The sequence below is a fragment of the Acomys russatus genome, chromosome 5 (genome assembly GCF_903995435.1).
Source record: "Acomys russatus chromosome 5, mAcoRus1.1, whole genome shotgun sequence".
Lineage (NCBI taxonomy): Eukaryota > Metazoa > Chordata > Mammalia > Rodentia > Muridae > Acomys > Acomys russatus.
The window spans coordinates 7478913-7506735 of NC_067141.1; the positions used below are offsets into that span (position 1 = coordinate 7478913).

Here is a 27823-nt window from a genome sequence, read left to right on the forward strand (position 1 = left end):
AAGCTGCCGCAGGGTACCAGACTTGGAACAGCCGGGCCTCCAGGACAGGCTTCTTTAAGGACCAGTGGGAATTGAGACACAAGCGCCCTCAGCAGGGTTGGACTCCTGAGGCAGAGTTCTAGCTACTTAAAAGTACCTAACAATTTCGGCATATAATTATATTCTGTGGTGCATTGTTTCCTGGTCATGTTGTTAATTTTGTCTCCTCAGTTCAACTGGAAGCTCGAGGGTAGGGAGGGAGCCTGAGTTTTTGGTGGGCCCCCAGGGTGTGAAAGGCTCAGAATAGCCTGAGAGACTGATTGATGGATACCCTCAGCAGCTCCTAGTCAGCTCCAGGCAGGCCCCTTCAGGGAGCAATAGTGGCAACCGCCCCTCATCACAGACCCACGTAGAATGCAGGTGCTCACAACTTGCCAAGGGAACCCTCAATACTTCTTAACCAGCAGCAAGCCCGAGACCGCCAACCCAGAACCTCAGGCCACATGAAGAGTGTCAGCCACTGGAAAAACATCATATAGGCCCCCTTCCTTATGGTAACATTTGAACAATTACCATGGTCTGGGCTAAATCATAACCATCTTTTAAAATCCATGTTGCAAAAGAGTCCCTAAATTGTCTTACCAGAGCGTCCCAGCTGCATGGCTCCAGCTGAGTCCCTTACACTTCTCTTTGGTTAAGTGGATTACAGAATGCGACTATATGAGATCTCACACTCAGAACACTTTGTAGACACTAAGCAAATGGCTTTTCCTTCCCTGGTTCCAGGGTTGCCACAAGGCTTTAATACTGGGGGTGGGGGAGGGGGAAGGACTCATTCTAACTCATCAGCTAAGAAAAGCCACTAAAATTATCATTTGTTAGAAAAGAAAGCTCTCTCTGGAACATGGGCCAAAGTATGGGATCAGGGTAAAAATGAAGGTCATATTAGAAAAAACACCCACGAGGAAGCAGCAGCACAAGCCAGAGCTTCCTCTCAGGAAAAGTTCCCAAGTATAGACCTTCTGGAAGGGAAGCTCTTTACACCCCCACTTTAAAACCTCACCCTGATACATTCTCTCCTGTGGGTTCCCGGTCAAGCCCAGGTTCACAAGAAAAAGGGATGGCAAGAAATGAGTCCCAGTCCCGGACAAGACTGGGGTTAAAATCCCGAATCCGCCACCGGATGACCTTGAACAATCTCTCTGGGCATCAGTGTTCTCAACTGTAAAATGGGAAGACAGTAATAAAGAGCTCCCACAGGTTGAGTGTGTATGCGTGTGGCATGAAAAAATGTATGCACGAGTACTTTGTAAAGGATAGGTCACTTGACAGGAATATGCTACCAAATATACACAACACACACACACACAGACACACACACACACACAGGGGTGGAGGGGCTATGCAAGGACAAAAACTCCAACCAGCCAGAAAAGAAGATAAGCAGCCTGTGGTGGCTTGCACCTGTCGTCAAAGCAGTAGACAGGTTAAGGTGGGACTCCTTCCAGTTTTAGGCCAGATTGACCAGTCAGGGTGACAGAAAGACTGCCTCAACCAAAATAAATAAATCAATAAAAAGATAAGCCCACCTACATGGGAATCAACCCCCTGGAGCAGTCTGGGGTGGGGGGGAAAGAGTATAATTAAATCATGGAGGAGAGGTGGTTGTGAGGGCAAGATTAATGAGAGAGAAGACTAGAAAGGTGGAAACCCATTTGATTAGCTAAGTATCCTAGGGCGTGACCCTGGATGCCATGACAGGCCCTGTCACCTGAGGTACCCTTTCAACCAGACACAATGAAGGGAAGAGGAAGAGAGAAAAGAGGAGGCAACAGAAGGCAAGGCTGGCCAGAGACTGACCAAGGGCCCAGCAGGGCTTCCTCATCCTGAGGAGAGGGCCCTACCCAGTCCCACCTCCTCAGAAAGGAGCTGGCAACAGGGACTCCTGCCCATGCACCCGTGTCTCACCTGGTAGGGGTCACTATGGTGCCCCAGCGCCTCCGCTTCCGCCTGGGGTACTCCAGTTGCTCTGACAAGCAGGGAGAGGGGCAAGGAGACCTTCCCCCTCGCCACCTCTTCCTCAGCTTTCGCCCTTCCTGAGGGGCGGGCCCGGGAAGCCTCCCCTGGAGGGGAGGGGGTGACAACCTGATCTGACCTCGCGGTCCAGTCCTCCCCCAAATCGAGGGCGACAGTTGCTGAATCCCGGATTTCCGATTGTGGGGTCTGAGCCCCGTATATTTGCAAAGGCTAAAAATGAATCCGATATTTGAACGCCTGGAGGAGGAACCCCGGATATTGGTGCACGCAGGGTCCTGAATCCCAGGTATTTTAAATTCTATAAAACAGAGACCCAGGTTTGTAAAGGTTGGGACTCGAGTCCCAGATATCTGATATATGAGGGCTTGATACCTGGGTATTTGAGAAACGAGGGACCAAGCCCCAAAATTTGGGACCCAGGGGCCTGAGCCCCAGGTCTTCGGCCACTACAAGGGGCCCACCCCGAGGACGCCCGGCTGCACGGCCCCTCCAAGACTGGGGTCCGAGAGTGACAGCCCCCACTCCAGCCCTAGCCTCCTCCCTTCCCCGTCCTCTCGCTCCAGAACAGCTAAAGGACTGTAGCTGAGGCGCTGCTGATCGTCCCCCGCGCCCTCACTCCTTTTCCTCTTCGTCTCAGCTTCTCACCGCACCACAGCCCTGCTCTCGTCCCGGCCTCCCTCTCCCTCTCTCTCTCTCTCTCTCTTCCTCCCAATTCCAAGATGGAGACCGGGCGGGAGCGCGCAGGCGCGGTATGGACGCCGGGCTAAAGTGGGTGGGGCCCCAAAGGAAATAGCCCCGCCCCTCGCCTCTAGCAGCCGCGGCCGAGACGACAAGCTGCCCTCGAGCTCAAGTGCGCGCGCGCCCCGCCACGCGGATCCTGGGTGGGAAGAGGAGAGGAGAAAGGCTTGGCTTGCTCGGGGAGGAGCCCAAGCGCGCTGTCCGAGAGCTGACGGTGGAGGGAGCTGTGGCGCATGCGCCCGCCCTGCTTTCGCGCTGCGACTGAGCTTGTTGCTAGGGGAAGCTCCGAGGGGGCGCGCGAGGAAAGCGAGCTGTGGTCTGCGCCTGCGTACAGGGTAAAGGCTGAAAGGAGTAAAGCAAGGGTGCTAGTAACTGGGCGCAGAAAAGGCGGGAAACCGAACTATTCTGATGTTCATAAATATCTAAACTAGACTTGAACTCCCAAGTGCGAGGATGAAAGTGCCAAAGTTGGAGAAACCCAGTGGGTCCAATCCTTACAGGAAAACTGAAGCACAGTAGGGTTGCATGACTCGCCAAAAGTCATGACAGATTTATGTCAAAGCATTTCCACTACCTGACCAGAATCATCAATTTACGTTCTTGGAAGAAAACAAGTGGTCAAATGGCACAGGTGGGGGTCCCAGGATGTTTCTAAGGTATAGTGGTGGCTTAATGTTTACAATTCCAGCACTCAGCAGGCTGAGTATGGCAGGAGGATATAAATTCCACAGCAGCATGCAGCCGGAAGGAGTACTACTATCAAAAAAGCAAAGCCAATGTTTCCCAAAGCAAATCCACCAATGTGGCCAAAGTTTTAAGCGACCTAAGCCCTGTGTCAACTTGTATTCCAAACTTAGGTCAACAAAGATACCAAGGGCGCTAGTCATCTGGACATCCAGGCCAGCATGGACCGCATATACGAGCTCATCTCAAAAAAGAGAAAATGAAGGGCGGAGAGCAAGGCTAAGGCTTTTCATCCCAGCAATTCACTTGACAGGCAGATCTCTGAGTTTGAGGCAAGCCTGGTCTACACAGTGAGTTCCAGGCAAGCCAGGGCTACATAGTGAGACCCTGTCTCAAAGAACCAACAAAACAGAAGACCGTGGGAATACTGTTCCATGGAAGAGTGCTTTCCCAGCGTGTGTGAGGCCCTATGTTCAAATCAATCCATGGTGCCACAAAAGGAAGTGGACCAAAAGAGCTTGCCATGAAAATCTGGCAACCCGAGTTCAAATCTCCTGAACCCATGTAAAGGTTGAAGATGAGAACAGAATTGTTCCGTGACCCCCACGCACATGCCATAGAACGTACATACATCACGAGTCTGCGCGCACACACATTACCAGGGTGTGGTGGCACATGCTTTTCATCCTAGCACCTAGGAGGCAGAGGCAGGCAGATCTCTGAGTTCCAGGGGCAGCCAAGGCTATCCAGTGAAACCCTGTCTGGAAAAACCAAAAAAGAAAAAAGAAAGAAAAGAAAATCCTTTAAGTCAACAAGAAAAAGTACCCCCAGTGCTTACTTTAATCCAATTCCCAATAAGTACCTTACACAATAGTGGTCAAAAAGCCATTTATTTTCTCACATTCCAGTTCTTCTTCTTCTTTTTTTTTTTTTTTTTTTTGTAATAGGTCTTCTAAACTCAGAAGTAGGCCCAAGAATTTGATCTGCACCTGAAGAAAAGAAAGAAAACAGAACAGGTAAGAAGGCCCCTAGAGGAAGCTCTACAATGCAGAATTACAGAGGAACGGGGAGCTAGAGACTTAATCCCACAGGGCTAGCCTCAGAATCACAGGGCTAGCCTCAGAACCCCAGGATCAACCAGGGGCCCGAAAGCTAGAAGCTTTTTCCCAGTCCTGACTCAGTGGGCTCCCTGTTTCTTGTTCTGAGAAGATGGCTGGTGAGGCCTAGCGCCAAGGAAAGTCGACACAAAGATCTTGAGCTTCCAGCTCCTCTGGGCTGGAGTTGTTCCACAGCCTGTGCTGGCTCCATGTCTCCCACAGAGACGTCCTGGCACACAGAGGCCAGCAGAGCCTGGGGAAAGGCTTGCGAGCTGGATGTATAGGTTATAGCTTTCAAGCACGGTGAAGATCTCTTTTAGGTTGGTTTGGTTTTTTTTGTTTTTGTTTTTGTTTTTTTTTTTACTCAGTGAGAGGATGTGAATTGCTACATTTGCCAAGCTTGTTCCACCCAAATAGCTAATTGGCAGAGAAAACTATTTTCTAAGAGCAATCATGACTAAATGAAGAAAATACATATAAAGTGCTTGGCATAGTATGTGTCCAGTGATAGGGCTTGCCACTCGTTAGATTCTTTTCAGCTGTTTTGAGCAGAATTCCAGAAGGGCTAACAAGATGGCTCTGTTATGGGCTGATGACCTGAGTTTGAGTCCCAGGACCCACAGGATGGAAAGACAACTGTGACTTCTGGACACTGATTGTCCCCTGACCTCCCCATGTGCATTGTTGCATGCACACAAATACATGGCTCCCTCTCAAATAAATTTTTTTAAAAAAAATGTAAAAATAATAATTGTGCCAGGGTAGTGGTGCTTGCCTTTAATCCCAGCACTCACGAGGCAGGGGTAGACAGGCCTTTGGGCCCAGTCTGGTTTACCTAGCAAGCTGCAGGCCAGCCAGGGCTACACAGTGAGATCCTGTCTCAAAATGAATAAATAAATATTAACTTTCAGGAAAAAAAAAATCAGGACTACATATGTGGGGAGATCGTCAAGTGCGAACCCCCTTACTCCATCATTGCTGACATGCAGGTGTGTGTGAGGTGCAGCTCCAGTGCGTCTTATGATCAGAACACTACTTGGAAGACATCACAGAGGATATGCACGAGAGCATATCAAGTTAAAAAAATAAGGCCCGGTCAATGTCCTCAATCCCAGCACTCAGGAGGCAGAGGCAGGTGGATCTCTGTGAATTTGGGGCCAGCCTGGTCTACACAGTAAGTGTCAGGTCACTGGGGCTACAAATGAGACCCTATCTCAAAACAAAGAAAGAAAGAATCAAATAGGGTGCTGGTGGTTTGGTGGCAGCCACATCTGGCAGCTCCCAATCACTTCTAACTCCACCACCCTCTTCTGGCCTCCTTGGGCACCGTGGAATTTTTAAAAATTAAAAAATAAAAGAAAGAAAGGGGCTGGAGAGATGGCTCAGAGGTTAAGAGCACTGACTGCTTTTCCAGAGGTATTGAGTTTAACTCCCAGCACCTATATGGTGGCTCATAACCATCTATAGTGTGATCTGATAGCCTCTTCTAGCAGGCAGATGTATATGCAGGCAAAGCAATGTATACAAAATAAAATAAGCCGGGCATTTAATCCCAGCACTCGGGAGGCAGAGGCAGGTGGATCGCTGTGAGTTCGAGGCCAGCCTGGTCTACAAAGCGAGTTCAGGACAGTCAAGGCTACACAGAGAAAGCCTGTCTTGAAAAACGAAAAATTAATAAATAAATAAAAATCTTAAAAAAAAAAAATCAAAGTACATTGGGGAAAGTTTTCATATTAAATCATCAAACCTTCAGTAAACTTCATTGGCTGTGATCCTGTCACTAATCACACACTTTGCAATGCACAGTTGTGTAAACTGTAAAGTGTATTCTTTCCTGACTGAGCACTGTCAGGAAGGAAGGGAAGTGTCTTTCCTTTTCTTTTTTGAGACAGGATTTCTTTTTTTTTGTTTGTTTTGTTTTTTCGAGACAGGGTTTCTCTGTGTAGCCCTGGCTGTCCTGGAACTTGCTGTGTAGACCAGGCTGGCCTGGAACTCACAGAGATCTGCCTGCCTCTGCCTCCAGAGTGCTACAGTGCTGGCACTAAAGGCGTGCGCCACCAGCGCCCAGCTCAGGGGAGGCATCTGAATTACTGAGAGCAGTCTTTTTCTCCCTGGGTGGTATTTACAAGTGCCCACTTTATGATAATTTGCCAAAATGTACTTTTTGTGGTTACCTGTTGCATAGTAAAGATAGGGCCAGCAAGGTAAAGGTTCTTGGCATGAAAGCAGACTTGACGACCTGAATTTAGTTCTCCTGGCCCAATGTAAATGTGGAGGGAGACAATTAACTCTACGGCACATAAGTGTTCATACACACAGAGACGAAGAAAAAAGTAAAAAGAATAAAAATGCTGTGTGTTTATGGAGAAGACTATTCCCAATTCCCATAAGGCCAGGGGTGAACAGGACTCTCAGGGACACACAAGGCCTAAGGATCTGCTTTACCAGGTTACAACTGCCATCCCTTCCCCACCGCGACTCCCACAGAAGCTCACCTGAGAACAGAGGAAGGAGCAGGCCAGCGCCCTCACAGCCGTGTTCTAGACCAGTGGAACTCTGGCCGTGGATGGAAGCACAGGGCAGTGACACAGCAGAGAAGACCACAGAGCAGAAGCAGGAGAGCGCCCAAGACCAGCAGCCTGCTGCCGCACAGAGCTAGCTCCTCCTAGTGGTGGGGACATGGAGGGACAGGGAGGTGATAACAGCGGAGAGGGCAGGGTATCTTCCCCTACTGCACCAAGACAAGCCTCCATGAGGCAGGGTCCTCCTCACACCTAGGAGCAGCTATGGTGCAGATGAAAGATAACATTCGTCCTGACAGTTTCCAGACTGCTTTCTTGCCCAAGCATCGATTGAACGCCCCGAAGGCCTCCACACTCCTTTTGTCTTCCTTCCTTCCCTCCTCTCTTAAACAAGGTCTTGCTATGTAGCTCAGGCTGCTCTCAAACTCTCTTGTTCCTCCTGTCTTGAGCCTTTGGAGTGCTGGGGTAACAGGTGTCTACCGTCACACCCAAGCACCGTCCTTTTCAAAGTATTTTTTTAAATCTATATTTGTATATGGCTGTTCTGTGCACCACCTGCATGCAGTTCTTACAGAATCCAGAAGAGGCATCGGATCTCCTAGGTCTGACGTCACAAATAGTTGTAAATTGCTATGTGGGCTCTGGGAATTGAACCCAGGTCCTCTGGTGGGGCAGCCTGTGCTCTTAAACACTGAGTCATCTCTCCAACCATAAAATGCTAGTTGCCAGCAAATGTCTTTACTTAGGTAAGCCATCTTGCCAGCAGTTCACATGTTAAAGACCGCAAGTAGAGCCAAATTCTGCTCCCCCAAATGCCACACATTCCCTACTCCCCTCCCATCCCAGACAAGACAAGGTTTCTCTGTTGCCCTGGCTGCTCTGAAATTCACTCTGTAGAGCAAGCTGGCCTGGAAGTCAGAGATCCACCTGCCTCTGCTTCCTGAGTGCTGGGATTAAAGGCGTGCGCCACCGTGCCTGGCACAAATGACCCTTTTTAATATGGAGGACGAGCATGTCTCAGCCTTTACCCGCTTCCTCCACTTAGTCCAGCTCCCCTAGCCTGCCGACCGAGAGCTTCTTTCTCTTGCCCAACGGCTCTGTGTGGCTCCTGCGTCAGTGTCACACTGTACTCACAGTAGCTCAGCACTGGCCCTGAGATGGGGATCCCTTAAAATCCCTTAACGCCTCCTGTGAATTCCAAAAGGCTGCATCGAGCGTGGAAGGGGCCTGGACTGCGGCCTTAGCTTATCCACTTAGCCAGCTGTGTGCCTTTAGGCAGTTCACTCCCTCTCTAACCCTGTTTCCTCATCTGCAAAATGAGATAATAGTACCTGTCTCAAAAGATTATCTTAAGATAAATGAGATAATGGACACACGTGCTTTGTATACTGTAAACTGTGTACAGCTCTCTCTTCCTGGCCACCTTCCTTAGGGAGGCCCTCCGCAAATGTTCATTGTAGGGTCAACTGCTCCTTGCTTTATATCTGGGTAACACTGCTCAGATCTCTAGGACAGCAATTAGTTCATTCTGCCTCTTATTACACGTCTGAATTTCTTTTGTTCGTTCTTTAGACAAGGTCATGTAGCCCTGGCTGTCCTGGGGCTCCCTACACAGACGGAGGCTGGTCCTAAGTCAGTGAGCAGCAAATGGCTGTCTGTGATCAAACCTGTTCTGCGTCAGGTACTGTCTGTGCTGACGATGTTCCTGCTGCCGTTCTTATTCAATCCGAAATTACTGGGATTCGTAGATTAGATCATGTTTGTCTTTTGCAGACGAGGAAGCAACTCTTAGACAGGTTCGGACGACTTGCTCTTGACCAGGCCGCTTCTAACCTAAGGTGGGGTTATCACAGTCGAAGCTCTTCTTTTTTAATACCCTGTCATCCTATAGCCCAAGCTGGCCTTGAACTTTAAACCCTCCCGTCTCAGACTCTGGAGTACCAGGATTGTAAGGGAGCATGGCAGAATATCAGACCAAGCCCATCCCTTCTCTATGAAGTGAGGTTGCTCCTCACCCCTTCCAGACATCACATCAACCTCAGGCACTTACGGAAGTGAGCAGCTTGGTGAGCACAAGGTGTTCGTGGCTCCAGACCCTGACACACTCCTCACCCATCACGGGGCTCAGGGTAGCGTTTCCAGCTCCGTCTTCTGAGCAGGATATAGGTGGCTGGCTAGAGGGCAGGATTCCTGGAACAGCACTAAAATAGAGGCAGGTCCCCGGAGTTCTTCCTGAGGCCACTCTGGCTGTGACGAGGACTGACTCTCCTGCAAAGGACCCTGCAAGAGGCACAAGACACAAGATGGAATACTGATTGGGAGGTCAGAGAGATGGCCTGCAGCAAAAAGCACTGGCCGGTCTTCCAGGGGACCTAGGTTCGGTTCCCAGCACCTACAACTAGAAGTTTTTAACTGCAGGAAACTCCAGCTTCAAGGTACCTGACCTCCTCTTCAGGCCTCTTCCAGTAAACACACACACACACACACACACACACACACACACACACACACGCAGACACCCATATGCACACATGCACACACACAGAGAATTCACAGACATATGCACATCTACAAACCAGGCGTAGTGGTGCACACCTTTAATCTCAGAACTCAGGAGGCAGAGGCAGGTGGATCACTGAGTTTGAGGCCAGCCTGGTCTACAGAGTGAGTTCCATGACGGGGCTACACAGAGAAACCCAGTCTCAAGGGGGAAAAAAAGCAAAGAAAGAAAGGAAGAAAGAAAAATTGTCCTTTTAAAGAAATCAGTTATCCACTGGGCATCAAAACCCATTATAACTCCACACCCTATTTCAAATTACTGGACAAAGGATAGGCTGCTTAGCAAATACCTGTGGGGCAATTTTCAGTGCAAAAGCCACAAAGTCAGGCTGTCACCTCCCTGTATGAGTCACCCAGATGTATTAAAGAACATGTAAACCAAGGAAAGCTCTCAGGAAGGATGAAATAAAATATAAATAAAATAAAAACTCCAGTTCTAAGTGTTGAAGGTATTTCCATGAAAGACACAAAAACCGAAAGTGTTTTGTTTGGAGCCCAGAGTAGACTAGAAACCATCTTCTAGCCATTGGTGACCTAGACTCGTGGCAGTCCTCCTACCTCAGACTCCTAACCACTGGGCTTATAGGCATGAACCAGCATGTCCAACCTCTACCATCACCATTTTAAACGGGCAAAGAGGATGCTCACCAAGCTGTCGGCGAACCTACACTGGCTTTGTTCGCTGCTGTATGGTCTGAATTTCTACATGGCTGGGGAGGACGCACAGTTGATAGAATGCCCGTGGACCACAAACCAGCATAAAGTAAGAGTGAGTGGTACCACGCACCTGTAATCCCAACACGGGGAAGGTGGAGGCAGGGAGGTAGATAGCTCAGGAATTCGGCATCATTTCTGGCAACATGGTGAGTTTGAGGCCAACTCTAGCTAAGTGAGACCCTGTCACAAACTAAGAAACACAAGAAGCAGATGTACAGTATTAAAAGCAGAAGAACAAGAAAGATGGTTCATCCAGAAAAAGTCCTTTGCACACAAAGCAGCCAGGTAAAGGCGGAAGGAGAGAACTGTCTACACAAAGCTGTCCTCTGACTGCTCCCCTACACCAATAATAAATAAAAATTTTAAACTACAAGTATGTTAGGAGCTAGGTGTGTAGCCCAATGGCAGAGCTCTCGCCTAGCAGGAGGCCCTTGGGCTCATTCTAAAGCACCAGCAAAAGAAAAAACAAAAACATACACTAGGGCTTCTGCTCTGATCTTATCAAATACAAAATAACCAGGAAACAACAGTGTTATTTACTGGAGAAAACATTTGAAAACATGATGTATCCATTAAAGTAATAGCCATTAAACAACAGACCAGGTAGTGATATGGAAAGCCATATATGTCTAAATGAGAAAGAAAGAAATACAACTTGGCATATACATTATAGCCACAAATGAAGAACGCACATATACAATAACTTCTTCCTCCTACTCCACTGCTCAATGACCTTGGTGCCCAGGTATTATACTGTTAATCCCAGACAGTGAATGCCCCTCGTAATTCACAAAAGTTTTATCTAATTTCTTCCACCATGTCTTTCTCTCTCTCTTTCCCCTTTCTTTTTGTTTTTGTTTTGAGGCAGGGTCCCACTATGTAGCTGTGGCTGTTCTGGAACTCACTATGTAGACCAGGCTGGCTTCAAACTCAGAGAAATCCACTTGCCCCTGCCTCCTAAGTGCTGGGATCAAAGGTGTGCTTCGCTACACCAAACTTTATGTCTTTTATTAAAAACAGGGTCTTGCTACATAGTCCAGCCTATCCTCAAACCTGCACTTCTGCCTCAGCTTCTCCAGTGGTGGGATTACAGGCAGGCACTAAAATGCCTGACTCAATGGCTCCTTAGAAGTCATTTCCCAGTTTTCCTGTGAATGGAGCCAATCCTGATACTTTCTTGAGTAGACTGAGTTTGCCCAGTGCACTAGAGAAAGCCTAACCGCTTTGGGTTACATACAAAATTTCTTCTTTCTTTCTTCTCTTTTTTCCCTTTTTTGTTTTTGAGACAGGGTGTCTCCCTATAGCCTTGGCTGTCTTGGAACTCACTCTGTAGACCAGGCTGGCCTCGAACTCAGAGATCCTGTGCCTCCCAAGTGCTGGAATTAAAGGTGTGCACCACTACTCCCAGCTCATACAAAACCTTATATGGGGTGCTAGCAGCAGCAGCAGCAGCTTATACCTAGAAGGAGTGAACCAATGCCTGCAAGTTACCCGCTCTGACCTCCACATGTATGCTGTAGCACATACTCACGCGTGCGCGCGCACGCACACACACACACACACACACACACACACACACACACGAACAGAGACAAGTAAGTACATAACTAATTCAAAGGCTGTCCCTGAGGTTCTACTTCCTGCTTTGGAGCTGTTTCCCCACTCAGCACCCCTTCCCTGCACCATCCGAAGTGACCCTGAGAAGCTCCTAAACACGCCATCACGGTTCCTTGCCATCTGCAGGCCTCTGTGTCTGCTGCTCCCTTTGCCTGGAATTACACATGGCTAAGCATTCTGAAAGCTTACGCTCAGATGCTGTAGCCTGTATCTTCTGTTCTACTTTGCACACCAGCGGGTGTACTCTTCTTCTATGTCCGTATTCTTGCTTGATAGACTATAAGCAACTGAACGGGAAAGCCAAGAAACCTGGAGAATCACTCCCAGAACCAGAGTGAGAAGGGCTTCTCAGTGATTAGGGCGGTACAGTGAAAATGAGAGATAAAGTGCTAGTGAGTGGACACAGGCGACACACGCCTTTAATCTCAGTGCTCAAGAGGCAGAGGCAAGAGGATCTCTGTGAGTTCGAGGCCAGCCTGGTCCACATAGTGAGTTCTAAGATACTCAGAATTACGGGGGGGGGGGGGTCATGTTTCAAAACAAGAACAAAAACAAACAAAACAAAGTGCAGTGAGGATGGAAGAAAACCCAAAGCTCCAGTTGTAAGACTATAAGATGGTACCTCACGTTGGAGGTTCCCTAAAAGATTAACCGAAGAGCTATCTTACCGTCCATGTGTGACTATATCCTCCATAGTACTACCACAAAAACTGGTGCTAAGAAGAGCATCATTTCTTTTTTTCTTTTCCTTTTTTTTTTAATGTATTTTTTTCCTTTTTTTCTTTCTTTAAAAAAAAATTTTTTTTTTTTAAATTTAAAAGAGTCTCATTATGTAGCCTTGGCTGGCCTGAAGCTCGTTATGTAGATCAGGCTGGACGAAGACCTGAAGAGATCTGCCCACCTTGGGTCTCCCAGTGCTGGAATTAAAGGTTTGTAGCACCAGGTCAGGCTGAACCCAGGCCAGGCTGAAACAGCTTAATTTCTAATGACCCAAAGTGGAAACAAGCTAAAGGTCAATCAGATGATAAACAGATACGTGATCATATGGAATATTCATCCAATTCTATTCAACAATAAAAGGGAATGGAATAACGCTGTAACATGATAAACCTTAACAAGCTCGTTTCAAGTCAAAGCAGCTGGTCACAAGGACTGCCTTTGTAGCAATGTCCAGAATTAGGCCGAGCACGGGAGACGGAAAGCAGACTCTGGAGGCCTGGGAATCCGGGGGAAAGAGGTGCAGAAAAGCAATGGTGCAGATCTACTTAGATAGTTAGAAGAAATATATATATTTTAAAATGGATTTCAGGGTGGCTCCACAGTTGTACAAAAAGACTAAAAGTAACTTAATTGTATACTTTGGGGTTTTTTGTTTTTGTTTTTGTTTTTTTCTGAGACAGGGTTTTCCCTGTAGTCTTGGCTGCCCTAGAACTCATACTGTAGATCAGGCTGGCCTCAAACTCATAGAGATCTGCCTGCCTCTGCTTCCCAAGTGCTGGGATTAAAGGGCGTACACCACCATGGCTCGGTTCAATTGCATACTTTAAATGGGTGAGCCATATGGTGACCTGTGACTCGTGCTTTAATGTTGTCATACATATTTTAAAGGTGGTTTCTGATCTTGCTATGTGGTCCTAGATGCCCTGGAACTCACTATAGAACCCAAGCAGTATTGGCATGCTTGAATTCCCTCTCCATACCTACTTCTCCATCACAGTTGGGCAGGGCATTTGGTTTAAGCCTAATGACAGAAGTGAAGCTGGGACAGAAGTGAAGCAACAAGAGACTGGAACAGCAAAGCCAAAACACAGAACCGTTACTGTGGACGACATTCACTGCAAGTGTCGTGCACTATCCAATCTGTACTACAGCAAAAGTGACTACGGTTATAGATGTGCCCAAGGTCCCCAGTCTGGTAGAGTCAGAGGAAGGGCCCAACCCTAAGCACTCTGATTCTGGACCCCAGATCTCACCTTTCAATCCTATCTGACTACCATGGATCTTGGCTTGGAATGTTTGGGTTTTGTTCCCGTCTGGACCATCTCCGAAGTTCAAAGTAGTGAGTAAGCCAACGACGTGAGGCCCTTGCCACTTCCCTGTGACTGTCCCATTCATGGGGCACAGGCTTAGCTGGCCAAAAGATCTCAAGAAGGAAACCCAATCCTGTGTGCAAAAGAACAGTGAGATTAGCAGCAGGGGCAAGAATATACCAGAAGGGTGGGCACCCCCCCCCCCGGGAACTTACCTGGGGAATATCAGGGCTACGTAGGCCAGTCGTGTGGCTGAGGAGGAAGCCACCAAGTCCCAGGCCAGAGAGACCAAGGAGCAGCAGGACCAAAGTGGCACAGACCAAAGGTGGATGATGAGCCAGACAGAGATGCAAGTTGTGCCCTGCCTGGCAGCTGCCCATGGGGAGCAGAGGGGTCTGGGCTTCTGTGGAGTGCCTGTTGGAGGACAGTGAGGGAGAACTGGACAAGAGCTTGCTGGTCAGAAGGCATTCACCCATGTTAAGCAAAGGCAAGCTAAAGCTAGAAGACAGTGGGTCTGCTCGAGGCCACACAGGAAGTGGCAGAGCCAGGACCAAAATCCAAGATTCTGTACTCCGAAAGTTCACCTCCTTACAGCACTGAAAGAACGCATGCTTTCGCTTCTGAAGGGGTGTGAAAAGAACTCTCAGCTGGAGAAAGAGGAAGCAGTTGACCTAGGGCTAGGGTTTGGCAGCCAAACAGTCCAGCCAGAATCCAGACCGGAAGTGTCTGGGTCCAGAGTTCCTACTTTGAAGTTAAACTAACCACCTAGGTAGGAAGGCAAGGAGCTCACTGAATGCGACCCCGCTCGTTAATGTCTGTGCGGTTAAGATGTTGTGAAACAGCTAAACATTCTAAGATCACTGAGTAATGAGGATTCGATGGGGCAGCATTTTGCTCGGTAACTTGGCCATGCAGGGATTCAACAGACGACCATCTCCTTTCTTTTTATTGGTGTCATACTGATCCTTAAGACCAGAAGAAGATAGAAGAAGAAACGCTGTGGCTCAAGGGGCCCTAACACAGAAGTGGTAGGGGTTATGGTCTAAAATCCGTCTCCAACTTCCGAGTACCCTATTGCAGGAAAGGAGCGATAGGCTATTGAAAGTAAACATCTGGATGGCAGGCAGGTGTGGGAGGAGAGCGTGAGAGAGTGTGGAAGCCACCGGGAAACGAAGGTGTCACATATGCTCGTGCCCTGCGCGGCCCCATGTCCCAGCATTTACGCAAAGGGGAGGGTAGGAGGAGGGAGGGCAGAGCCCGAGGGGCAGTAGCGGCTGGTGCATCTGGGCCTCCCGTCCTCCCCAAAGCCCCCTCCAGAAAGATCTCGACACCCGCATCCCTTCCCGACCAAGCGGCTTCAGGGCCGTCCGCCGCTAGCTCTCTCACCGCTTGCAGCCGGGCGGAGGCCGGCGCCCCGTGACGTCACGGGCTGTGCGGCGGAGGGGCGGGGCCCGTTCTCGAGCACGCATCCGCTCCCGCCCCGTCCCAAGGCGCATGCGCGGTGGCCGTGCTGCGGGGTCTTTGCTGGCTACACCCCTGGCTCGCCCAGGCCGAACCTAAAGAAAATTCTCCCTATGGGCTGAGCGGAGGGAGTAACTCGCCCGGAGGTGAGGAAACCCGCAACCGGCGAAGGAGCCCGTGCTAGCTGTTTTGAACACCTCAGGCACCCTCCCGAGAGATCGCAGGAGGGTTTCGGCGGGACCTCACCAAAGTCACTTTTGTGTTGCTCGCCCCTGACCTGCCATTTGCACAGCCCGGCCGCGCCCAGGTTTCCAAGAAGGACTTGGGATCCTCTGGGAAGGATGGGGCCCAACTCCGCTCTGAGAGTTGTGTGTAGGCGCTGCTCATCTCTGCTCTGTCAGACGGTTATGGTCTACACACCTTGCGCTTGGCCTTCGGCTCTTAGTGGCTCCTAAGTGCCCAGGACCCTACTGTTGCAGTACTTTTCAACCCGCAGAGCCTCCTCTCACTCTGTTCGCCTTTTAGAGGGGAGATCATCTTACCTGGAAAAGCATAAGACACGGCCAGGAACTCAGGTTCATATCCTCACTCTGGCCAGCATGGCGGTACAGTCCTGTAAGACCTGCACTCATGAGTTGGAGACCTGAGCATCAAGAGTTGAAGGCCAGCCTAAGATTTCCGCCCCCGTCCCCCGACACACACACACACACACACACACACACACACACACACACACACACACACCAAACCAAACTCAAACAACAAAGTGAATAAATCTAACTGTGCAAAATGTATATAGAGACAGTGGAATGGAATTTTTTTCCAGCCATAAGGAACAGTCATTCTGGTTGGGTATGTTGGCACTTGGGAGGCAGAGGCAGGCAAATCTATATGAGTTCAAAACCAGCCTAGTCCACATAGTGCTAAACCATCAGGGCTCCACGGTGAGATCTTTTAATTTAATTTAGTTTCTTTCTTTTTGTTTTGTTTTGTTTTGCGACAGGGTTTGTCTGTGTAGACCTGGCTGTCCTAGAACACATTTTGTAGACCAGGCTGGCCTCAAACTCACATACTGGGACCAAAGGCATGGGCCAGCACATGCCAGCTCACAACTGTCTACAATTCCAGGGCTCTGATGTTCTATTTTGACCTCTGCAAATACCAGGCATACATGTGGTACACATAGACATGCAGGCAAAACACTAATACATAAAATTAAAAATAAATAAAGCTTTAAAAAGTGTTATTCCTTGGTAGCACATGCCTGTAATGCCAGCACTCAGGAAGCAGGGGCAGGAAGACCAGGAACTCACGGCCAGCCTTGTAAATAATTTTGAAGTCAGCCTGGACTACACAAGGCCATGTCTCAAAAGCCCATTTAAAAAAAAAAAGAAGAAAGAAAAGAAAAAGAAAAAACAGAACAACAATTGCCAATGACTGGCTGGAGAGATGGCTCAGAGGTTTAGAGCACTGTCTGCTCTTCCAAAGGTTCTGAACTCAATTCCCAGCAACCACATGGTGGCTCACAACCATCTATAATGAGATCTGGTGCCCTCTTCTGGTGTGTAGTTGTACATGCAGGCAAAACATAGTATACATAATAAATCTTTTTTTAAAAAATTGCCAATGACATGACTCAGCAGAAAAAAAGCACTAGTTTGATGACCTGAGTGCTATCCCCAGAACTTATGCTGGAAAGAACAGACTGCTGGGCACGATGGCACACACCTTTAATCCTAGCACTTGGGAGGCAGAGGCAGGAGGATTGCTGTGAGTTTGAGGCCAACCTGGTCTACAAAGTGAGTCCAGGACAGCTAAGGCTACACAGAGAAACCCTGTCTTGAAAGAGAGAGACAGAAGACAGAGAGAGAGAGAGAGAGAGAGAGAGAGAGAGAGAGAGAGAGAGAGAGAGAGAACAGACTTTTGAAAGTTGTCCTCTGACTACACAATGCACATGTCCCTCACCTCTCTCTCAGAAGACAACTTTCAAAAGTCTGTTCTCTCTCTCTCTCTCTCTCTCTCTCTCTCTCTCTCTCTCTCTCTCTCTCTCTCACACACACACACACACACACACACACACACAAGATTTTAAAAAGAACAAAGTTATGGCATTTGCAAGAAAATATAGTCAGTGATAATCATGTTTAGTGAATTAAGTCAGCCTTAGGAACATAAATATGGAGGCTAGACTTGAGGCATGGTGGTGCACTTGGGAGGCAGAGGCAGGCGGATCTCTGTGAGCTTGAGGCCAGCCTGGTCTACAAAGTGAGTACCAGGACAGCCAAGGCTACACAGAGAAACTTCTAGTATAAGTTTGGTTTCTTTAAAAACTCAGTTATTAGTATTTTTTAGATTTATTTATTTATTATGTATACACTGCTCTGCCTGCATGTATACCTGCAGGCCAGAAGAGGGCATCAGATCACATTATAGATGGTTGTAAGCCACCATGTGGTTGCTGGGAATTGAACTCAGGACCACTGGAAGAGCAGTCAATGCTCTTAACCTTTGAGCCATCTCTCCAGCCCTCAACTATGTTATATAAGCACATTTTTGTTTTAATCCCAAATGTGGGATATAGAGATGTTTTTAGTTTGTCCACAGCTGATAACAACCTTGTGTGGCTTGGAGAGGGGTGCAATCTTTGCCAGTTGCAGTTAGTTTAATTCTAAGGACTCTGAGAGGGTATAAATATCAGAGCCCAGAGAGAGGAAGAGGCAGCTTTGGCACTCTGGGGGGGGTGGGGTTGTCTTGGAGGAGATGCTCAAAGAGAGACAGAAAAGGATACTCAGAGAGAGAGAGAGAGAGAGAGAGAGAGAGAGAGAGAGAGAGAGAGAGGGAGGCTGGTACTGCTGGATACCCTGACTGAGATTGGTATTTTCCCAAAGAACCTGACAACCCTAACCAGCCAGAACTAAATCTAAAGAGGTCTACATCCCCTATCTCCCCTATCCCTCCTAACCTTCTTTCTCTCCTACCTAGGGCTGGGGGGTTAGAAGGGATGTAGAGGCATTAAGAAACTCCAAATAAAATAGACTTTAAAAACTAGCATCTACAGAAACCCTGTCTTGAAAAGAAAGGAAGGAAAGAAAGAAGGAAGGAAGAAAGATATTGTTTTCTCCCATTTGTGGTTCCAGGATTTTATATAGATACAGGAAGGTGTGTGTGTGTGTGTGTGTGTGTGTGTGTGTGTGTGTGTGTGTGTGTATAGTGTATGTGTGTGTGCTGTGTGTGTATGATGTGTGTACATATGTGTGGTTGAGTGTGTGTATGTGCAGTGTGTGTGTGTGTGTTTGCACACATATATAAAACACAGAAATAGAACTGAATCACCCAAGATACTGTAATTCAGAGACTGATGGGAAGGGTGAGAATAAGAAAAGGGAGAAGAAGTAGGCGTGGTGGCGCACGCCTTTAATCCCAGCACTCCGGAGGCAGAGGCAGGTGGATCTCTGTGAGTTCGAGGCCAGCCTGGTCTACAAAGTGAGTCCAGGACAGCCAGGACTGTTACACAGTGAAACCCTGTCTCCAAAAACAAAACAAAACAAAACAAACAAAAAACAGGAAGAAGAAGAAGAAGAAAGAGGAGGAAGAGGAGGAGGAGGTCTGGGAGAGAATGATGAGCATGAATTATGTACTTATTTGGAAATGTCCATATGCAAACAAGACCATGTACATTGAATACAATGAAAAAATATGAAAGTGAAGAAGGACCTGGAAGAGATTGTCACAGAGAAGATAAGTGCAAATGACCCTCAAGCTTATGAAAAAGATGCTCAGCATCAGTAATCATTACAAAATACACAGCCAAAAGCAAAATGAGCTAGGGAAAATCCCTCGCAGGTAAAGCTGCTTTTCCATACCTGACAGATGAGTTCAATCCCCAGAACCCTCATGGTGGAAGGAGAGAGCCAGCTCATGAAAGTTGTCCCTGATCTCAACACATTTAAGTGCACACACACGCACACACACACACACACACACACACACACAAATAAGAAATCAAGATGAAAAAAAAGAAAAATCAAGATGAAGTATCATTTTATATCCATTGGTATGACTACCAACAAGAAATCAAAAAACTAGAAAGTGTTGGTAAATATATTGATAAATTGGAATACTTCAACTGAACATTGTTGGTAGGAATATAAAATGGTGCAAAGGCTATGAAAAGAATTTGGCTTTTCCTAAAAAGAAGAACAACAAAAATAGTATTATCATACGGTTATAATTCCACTTCTGGATATAAAATTACTCCCCCAAATTGAAACAATGCATCCATGAGAGATTTGTAGCAATATTGTATTCACAAGAGCCAAAAGTGGAAACATCCCAAGAATGGATGAATCAAATGAATCCAAATGTGGTGCACAGAACACATGAGGGAATATTATTCGACTTTACAGAGGAAGGAAAGATCTGCATAGTGCTGCGTGCATTTGTGAGGTAGAGGTAACAGGACAAGGAATTTAGAAATTTAGAGGACATCTTTAGCTACATAATAAGCTAAAGGCTAGCCTAAGTGACATGAGAACCTGTCAAAAAAAGAAAAAAAAAAAAAGAAAAAAAGAAATTCCTAATCATATTGCAATGTAGATGAACCTTGGGGCATTTTATGCTGAGTGAAACACATCAGTCACAAGAAGACAACAGCAGCATTTGGGAAGAAAAAGACAATAGTGTAGGATGCCACATGTATGAGATGGACTAGGTAATAGCATATGATTCCCCATCATGATATGTACAGGATAGTAACAAATTATTCTACCCACATGAGATGCATAAAATAAACAAGATTGGGAGCCGGGCAGTGGTGGCGCACGTCTTTAATCCCAGTACTTGGGAGGCAGAGACAAGTGGATCGTTATGAGTTCGAGGCCAGCCTGGTCTACAAAGTGAGTCCAGAACAGCCAAGGCTACACAGAGAAACTCTGTCTCGAAAAACAAACAAACAAACAAACAAAAACCAACCAACCAAACAGAAAAACCACCCAAGATTGTTCTACCTACATGAGATATAATATACAAGACAACAGTGCGTAATTCCAGCTACAGGTGACACACAACACAGTAGTGTGAGACGCCAGAAGCATAAGGCGCAGAAGACAATGGCATATGACTCTAACCATATGATATGGATAACACAATAGCAAATACCTATATGAGATGCTTAGGGTGATGGCACGTGATCCCACCTATACATGATAAATCACACAGTAGCGAAAGGTCCCACCTCTACATGATAAGTAACACCACAGTGAAAGGCCCCACCTATGAGTTGGACAAGACAGTAGGCATCACCTATGTTTGCACCAGCATGTGGTGTGAAGGGTAATTGCGGATGATCACACCACCCTGAGAGGCACAGGATGATAAGCAAATGGTTTCACATATATACTCCGCATAAAGCAGCAGCATATGTTTCCACCTTTGTGGGATGCACAGGACAATGGCGTATGCTTCTGCTGAGACACATGGGACGATACATACGAACGCACCTATGTAAGATGAACAAGATAATAACAAACGAGCCAACGGCATATATGCGATGCAGAAGACACAGGCAAGTGACATCACCTCTCTGAAGTGCACAAGACAGTTGTGAACGACTCTACTGATGTGTGACGCGCAAGACAATCTCATGGTTCCCCTCTCTGAGATGAACAACAACAGCAAAAAGATAACAAATGACTTTACCTGTATGAGATGCACAAGACGAGAGTGTGTGATTCTGCCAATATGGATGCCCAAGATAATAAGCGAGTGGTTCCACCTATACAAGACGTGCAAGACAGTAACAGGAGTCCACTACATGATGTGCACAAGGAAATGTTTAATGATTCCAGCCACATGAAGAAGATGATTGTGTACCACCGTGAGATAGAGAAAAGTGCAAGCGTATGATTCTAGCAACCTGAGATACACAAGACAATAAGAAGTGGTCCCTTCTGTATGACATACACATGACGATAGTGTCTGATTCTATGTTTATGACATGTAAAAGACATGTACAATTCCATGTATATGAGAAGCACAGTGGCAAACGGTTCCACCTCTATGAGATGCACAAGAAATTAGCGTGAGATTCCATTGACAGGAGACGCACAAGATTCCACCTATATGAGGCGACCAAGCCCATAGTGACTGATGCTACTTTTTGAGCTGCACCAGGTAGCAAATTATATCATTGGTATTAGATGCCCAAGAAAAAGGTGTAAGATGTCATCTATATAAAATCTAAAAACCACTCCTGGTGGTGTTGATGCACGCCTTTAATCCCAGCACTTGGGAGGCAGAGGCAAGCGGATTGCTATGAGGTCAAGGCCAGCCTGGTCTACAGAGAGAGTCCAGGACAGCCAAGGCTACACAGAGAAACTCTGTCTCAAAAACAAACAAACTAACTAAGCGAAAAGACGATAAATAGCAAATGACTCCAACTATATAAGACTCACAAGACACAAGTGCGTGAGTTCATTGACCAGGTTGCACAAGACCATAGAGCACGAGATGAAGAAGACTAAACAGAAAACGATTCTATCTGCATGAGATGCACAGGACAGTAATGAGCGACGTCCCCTATATGAGACCACAAGACAACAGCATCTGATGCCACCTCTATGAGATGAACAAAACAGTAGCATTTGATTATATAGACCTGTCTTGAACAAAACTATTAGGAAAGATTCAGGAGATTAACAAGACAATATCATATGATTTGACCCACATGAGATACACAGGACAATAGCATGTGATTCCCATGATACAAGATATACAAACAATAGCAATGATTCAAAATGTTTATGACACATAAGACAAATAGTTCATTATTCCGCCTGATTGAAGTACACAAGACAATATCATATGATTCCACCAACAGTGTATGCATGGATAATATTGTAAGATTCCAATTATATGAGATGACTGAGAATTAGCACAGAAGTCCACATGTGTGAGTGACAGGAGACAACAGCATATGACTTAAACTTTGTGAGGTGCACAAAACAACACAGTGTGATTCCACAGATGCAAGATGCACAGAACGGTAGCATTAAATACACTTATATGAGATTTGTTTCTCTGTTTTATTTTTTTTCAAGACAGGGTTTCTCTGTGTAACAGTTCTGGCTGTCCTGGAACTCGTTCTGTAGACCAGGCTGGCCTCGAACTCACAGAGATGCATCTGCCTCTGCCTCCCAAGGGCTGGGATTAAAGGCATGTGCCATCACCACCTGGCTTTATATGAGAGTTTTAAAAAAGACAAAATCAAATGATTCTACCTATCTGTGACACACAAGAACATGGTGTCTAATTCTATCAATATGCGATTCACAAGACAATAAGCAAATGATTCCTTATATATTACATGCAATTCGCAATCAGCCATGATTGCATTAGCATGGTATGCATTAAAAAATTGTTGGGGGGCTGGAGAGATGGCTCAGAAGTTAAGAGCACATGGTGGCTCACAACAATCTGTAATGGGATCTGATGCCCTCTTCTGGTATTCATGAAAACAGAACACTCATGTACATAAAATGCTTAAGTAAATAAATCTTAAAAAGAAAAGAAAAGAAAATTGTTGAGCTGGGCATGGTGGCGCACACCTTTAATCCCAGCACTCAGGAGGCAGAGGCAGGTGGGTCTCTGTGAGTTTGAGGCCAGCCTGGTCCACAAAGTGAGTCCCAGTGCTGGGATTACAGGTGTGCACCACCACAGCCGGCTTAAATTGTTAATTCTTTTGAACGTGTCTGAGGCTTATGTCTCTGTCCACCACCACCCTCTTTTCTAGGTCCCTGTGATGCCCACAGCTGTACTGGCTGTGGCCAAAAAAATAGTTAATGATTGTATATTTTTGAGATGTACAAGATGATAGCACCTGAATCAAAGGACATGAAGTGTGGAAAATGATACTGTTTGGTTCCATGACATGAGCTGCACAGGACAATAGCAAATGATTCAACACCTGTGAGATGAACAGGGCATTAGCAAATGATCCCAAATACGTGAGACGCACGAGACTAAAGCGTATGAATCCACCGACTCTAGATGCACAAGGAAGTATCGGCAAATGGTTCCATCACTAGGAGATGCAGTAGGCAGCAGATGATGATTCCGCTTACATCAGATACACAGGACAACAGCATATGACTCCACCCAATCGAGTTGAACCAAGACTCAATTCAACAAGGGATTCCACCTCGATGACACACACAACACCACAACAAACTACTTCAGTTATTTGAAATGCACAGGTCACCGGAGAATGATTTTTTCCTATATGAGATGCGCGAGACGAGAGTGTGTCGTGCCACCAACATGCGCTGTGCTAAACTACAGGGAATGGTTTCGCCTATAGGAGACACACAGGGCAATAGTGAGCGATTCCAACTGCGTGCGATTATACAACAGTGTGAGCCCACTGACCTGAGACGCACAGGACAATGTTTGTTGTAGGAGTCTGTCTATATGGAACGCACACGGCAACAATGTACGATGCCAAGGATATGAGGTGCAGAAGGATTCCCCTGACGTGAGATCCCCATGACAATAGTGCGTGCTTCCACCTAAGTAAGCTGCACCAGAAAATAGCCCATGATTCCACCTCCGAGGGAAACAAGACAATAGCGTATTCCAGAAAAAAATCAGATACACAAGAAAACACAAGAAGAATTGTTCTGCCTGTATGAAATACAAAAGACAATACTTAATGACTCCACCTATATGAGACTTGCAGTACAGTACCGTATGATTCCATGGATGTGAACTGCGTAAGGCAATAGTATGTGACAGCAACAAAAGGGGAGACACATGAGAAAGCAGCAGGTGAGTCCACCTCTATGAGATGCAAAGACAACAGACAATGATTCCACCCATAAAGCAGCCGGACAAGAAAATAGCATATGATTTCAGTGACATAAGATGCACAAAACAGTGGCGAATGATCGCTGTTATATGAGACATGCAAGAAGTGATTGAGGGGCTGGAAGGATGGCTCAGCGGATAAGAGCACTGTCTGCTCTTCCAGAGGTCCTGAGTTCAAGCCCCAGCAACCACGTGGTGGCTCACAGCCATCTATACTGGGATCTGAGGCCCACTTCTGGCACGCAGGTATACATGCAAATAGAGCACTCATATATAAAATAAATTAATAAAATCTTTTTTAAAAAAAAAAGCGCTTCAACCTATATGAGATGCACTACACAATAGCATATAAGCCCACCAACGTGACACACACTGCAGTGACATATTATTTCACTGTTGTGAGATGCAGTCAACTCAGAGACAGAAAGAGATAGCTGCCAAGGACTGAAGAGAGCAGATGATTGGGAGTTATTGTTTAATGGATTCAAAGCTGTATGTTTGCTGGGCAGAGGCAGAGGCAGAGGCAGGGGCAGAGGCAGAGGCAGAGGCAGAGGCAGAGGCAGAGGGCAGAGGCAGGGGCAGAGGCAGGGGCAGAGGCAGGGGCAGAGGCAGAGGGCAGAGGGCAGAGGCAGAGGCAGAGGCAGGGGCAGAGGCAGAGGCAGAGGCAGAGGCAGGGGCAGAGGCAGAGGCAGAGGCAGAGGCAGGGGCAGGTGAATTTCTGTGTTTTAGAGGCCAAGCTGGTCTAAATAGCAAATACCAGGCCAGCCAAGGTAACATGCCAAAACCTTGTCTCAAAAAACAAACAACAACTAACAACAACAAAAGAAAAACCCAGAAGTTTTAGTTTTACATAGTGAAACATCTTGGACATGGGTGGTGGAAATAAATGACTATAATCATCAGCAAGTGGTTATCCTTTGTTTGTTTGTTTTTGTTTTTCGAGACAGGGTTTCTTTGTGTAATAGCCCTAGCTGCCTGGACTCGATTTTGTAGACCAGGCTGGCCTCAAACTCAGAAGATCTTCCTGCCTCTGCCTCGGGAGTGCTGGGATCAAAGGCGTGTGCCACCACGCCCCACTGCGATTATCCTTAATATTACTAAGTGATACACTTAAAATGGTGAAAGCAACACTGGGTGAGTTGTTGTGTGCCTACAGTCTCCGTGCTTTGGAGGTTAGGGTGGGAGGGTTGCACAAGTTCAGAGGCAAGCCTGAGCTACATAGCAAGATCCTGTGTCAAAGAACCGGGGAACATGACTAGACAGATGGCTCCGTGGTTAAGTGCGTGTGTACTGCTCTTCCTGAGGACCTGAGTTCGATTCCTAGCACCCACATCAGGCACCTCATGACTACTTGTAACCAGGTATAGGCATCTGACACCTTTGTCTTCTGTGGCTCCTTCCCTAACCTGTAAAATCTCACAGACAGAGACACAGACGGTGTTAATGCGGGTGGGGAGAAACCTACTCACAGTGGTGTTGGCAAGGGTAGGACAATCCACTCATAACCTTGACAGAAGCTTAAAATGATTTCTGCTTTCTAGACAGGGTTTCTCTGTGTAGCCCTGGTTGTTCTGGAACTCATTCTGTAGACCAGGCTGGCCTTGAACTCAGAGATCTGCCTGTGTCTGCCTCCCAAATGATGGGACTAAAGGCATGTACTGCTGCCGCCACTACCACCCAGCTGACCCCCTCATTCAAACTTCTTAAAGGGCTGGTTAAGAATCACAATCACAGGCTGGGTGTGGTGGCGCATGCCTTTAATCCCAGCACTTGGGAGGCAGAGGCAGGTGGATCGCTGTGAGTTTGAGGCCAGCCTGGTCTACAAAAGCAAGTCCAGGACAGCCAGGGGTACAGAGAAACCCTGTCTCGAAAACAAAACAAAACAAAACAAACAAACAAACAAAGAATCACAATCACTGAAGGTAAATGTAACCTTTGATTCAGCAATTCAAATTATAGGAGTTTATGTTTCCCTTTTAACTGGGGATAGGAGCCAAGGCCTGCACATATAGACAAGCACTGTACCCCTGAGAGGCAGCCCCCACATTTAAGAGTTTCTTGGGCAAACTCCTTCATGTGTTCCAAGAAGTAGGACAAAGATACTTATTGCCACCCTGGTGTCTGTCAGTGTGACCTTCAGCAAACCAGGGTGTATCCACAACAGAGCACCCTACAGCCACTAAGTAGGATGAGAGACATTTGCATATTCAAATATGACATAAGCCTGAGACATAGCAAGAGGAATCGACACAGCATAAAGAAACACATGCAGTATGCCAGCATTTGTGTTGAGTAAAAAAATTAAATATACATATATATATATACATATATTTGTAAGTAACTCTCTCTATATAATATATTGTAGCCTGTTTTAGAAAGAGAAATTCTGGTCAGTGTCGCTTGTGGAGAGAATAAAGCTTTATTGAACACTGAACATTCTTCTTTTTTTAAATTTTTATTTATCATCATCATCATCATCATTATTATTATTATTATTATTATTTGGTTTTTTGAGACAGAGTTTCTCTGTGTAGCTTTTGCTTTCCTGGACTCGCTTTGTAGACCAGGCTGGCCTCGAACTCACAGCGACCCGCCTGCCTCTGCCTCCAGAGTGCTAGGATTAAAGGCGAGCGCCACTATGCCCAGCTATTTTTCTTCTTCTTTTTTAAATATTTATTTATTTTTATTTTATATACATTGGTGTTTCGCCTGCATGTATGTGTGTGTGATAGTGTCAGATCTTGGAGTTACATACAGACAGCTGTGATGTGAGCTGTCATGTGAGTGCTGGGAATTGAACCTGGGTCCTTTGGAAGAGCACTCAGTGCTCTTAACCGCTGAGCCATCTCTCCAGGCCCCTATTCTTCTTTTTTTAATCTTTTCAATAATTACTAAAAAAACATTTTAATCAATAAAAGAAGCCAGGTGTGGTGGGACACACCTTTAATCCCAGCAGAGAATTTAATCCAGCAGTTTGAGACCAGCCTGGTCTACAGAGAGAATTCTAGGCCAAGCAGGGCTACATAGTGAGATCCTGTCTCAAAAACAAAACAAAACAAAACAAAATAACAACTAGATAATAAAGGAAGAGTCAGGCTGGGGCTCTGTCCTGGGTGGGTATACACGCAGGTATAGCCCGCACACTTTCTCCCTATGCCGCCCTGCTGGGGAAACCCTGTTCCCACAGAACCTTATTATCCCCCTGGTAGAAACACCCCTGCCCAAGGAATGCAGGGTAGAGCCCTCCTCAAAGGCATTAAGCAAACAGCCCACTTTGAGACCTTCCGTATCCTGACCACACCTGGTGAAGGTTGTTCATGATTTCTCCGTGCCTGCGTTTGAACCCTGAGCTATCTTGGAACAAGGCGTCAGAGAAGCCCTGTAAATGACTCTTCTCAGTTGCGCTGGAGTCCCCGGCTTCTTTTGAATCTCAAAACTGACTCAATTCCTCAGCAATTGGCAGGTCTTTGTAAATAAAGTAGGAGCCCTGAGTTCAATCCCAGCACTACACAGACACAAA

At 46.7% G+C, this 27823-nt stretch overlaps 2 protein-coding genes across 6 annotated transcripts in view; both read right to left on the minus strand.

Moving 5' to 3' along the window:
* Nucleotides 1–4355, minus strand: part of Taok2 (TAO kinase 2) — a 19906-nt gene extending 15551 nt beyond the window's left edge. The window contains exon 1 of one of the 5 annotated variants that reach the window (XM_051145279.1): nucleotides 1948–3250. The gene's annotated coding sequence lies outside the window, so the exon portion shown is untranslated. Of the gene's footprint in view, nucleotides 1–1947; nucleotides 3261–4300 lie in introns of those variants that run through there. The other 4 variants (XM_051145278.1, XM_051145275.1, XM_051145276.1 and 1 more) reach the window with 4 other exon arrangements.
* Tmem219 (transmembrane protein 219) lies at nucleotides 4356–15454 on the minus strand. Its single transcript, XM_051145280.1, has 6 exons — nucleotides 15367–15454; nucleotides 14196–14394; nucleotides 13924–14113; nucleotides 9108–9337; nucleotides 7031–7200; nucleotides 4356–4427 (listed from the first exon to the last, which is right to left on the minus strand). Exons 1-5 carry the CDS (start codon nucleotides 15447–15449, stop codon nucleotides 7063–7065), a joined length of 840 nt encoding a protein of 279 aa, XP_051001237.1. The 5' UTR covers nucleotides 15450–15454; the 3' UTR covers nucleotides 4356–4427; nucleotides 7031–7062.
* Between the last annotated feature and the right edge of the window lie 12369 nt (nucleotides 15455–27823).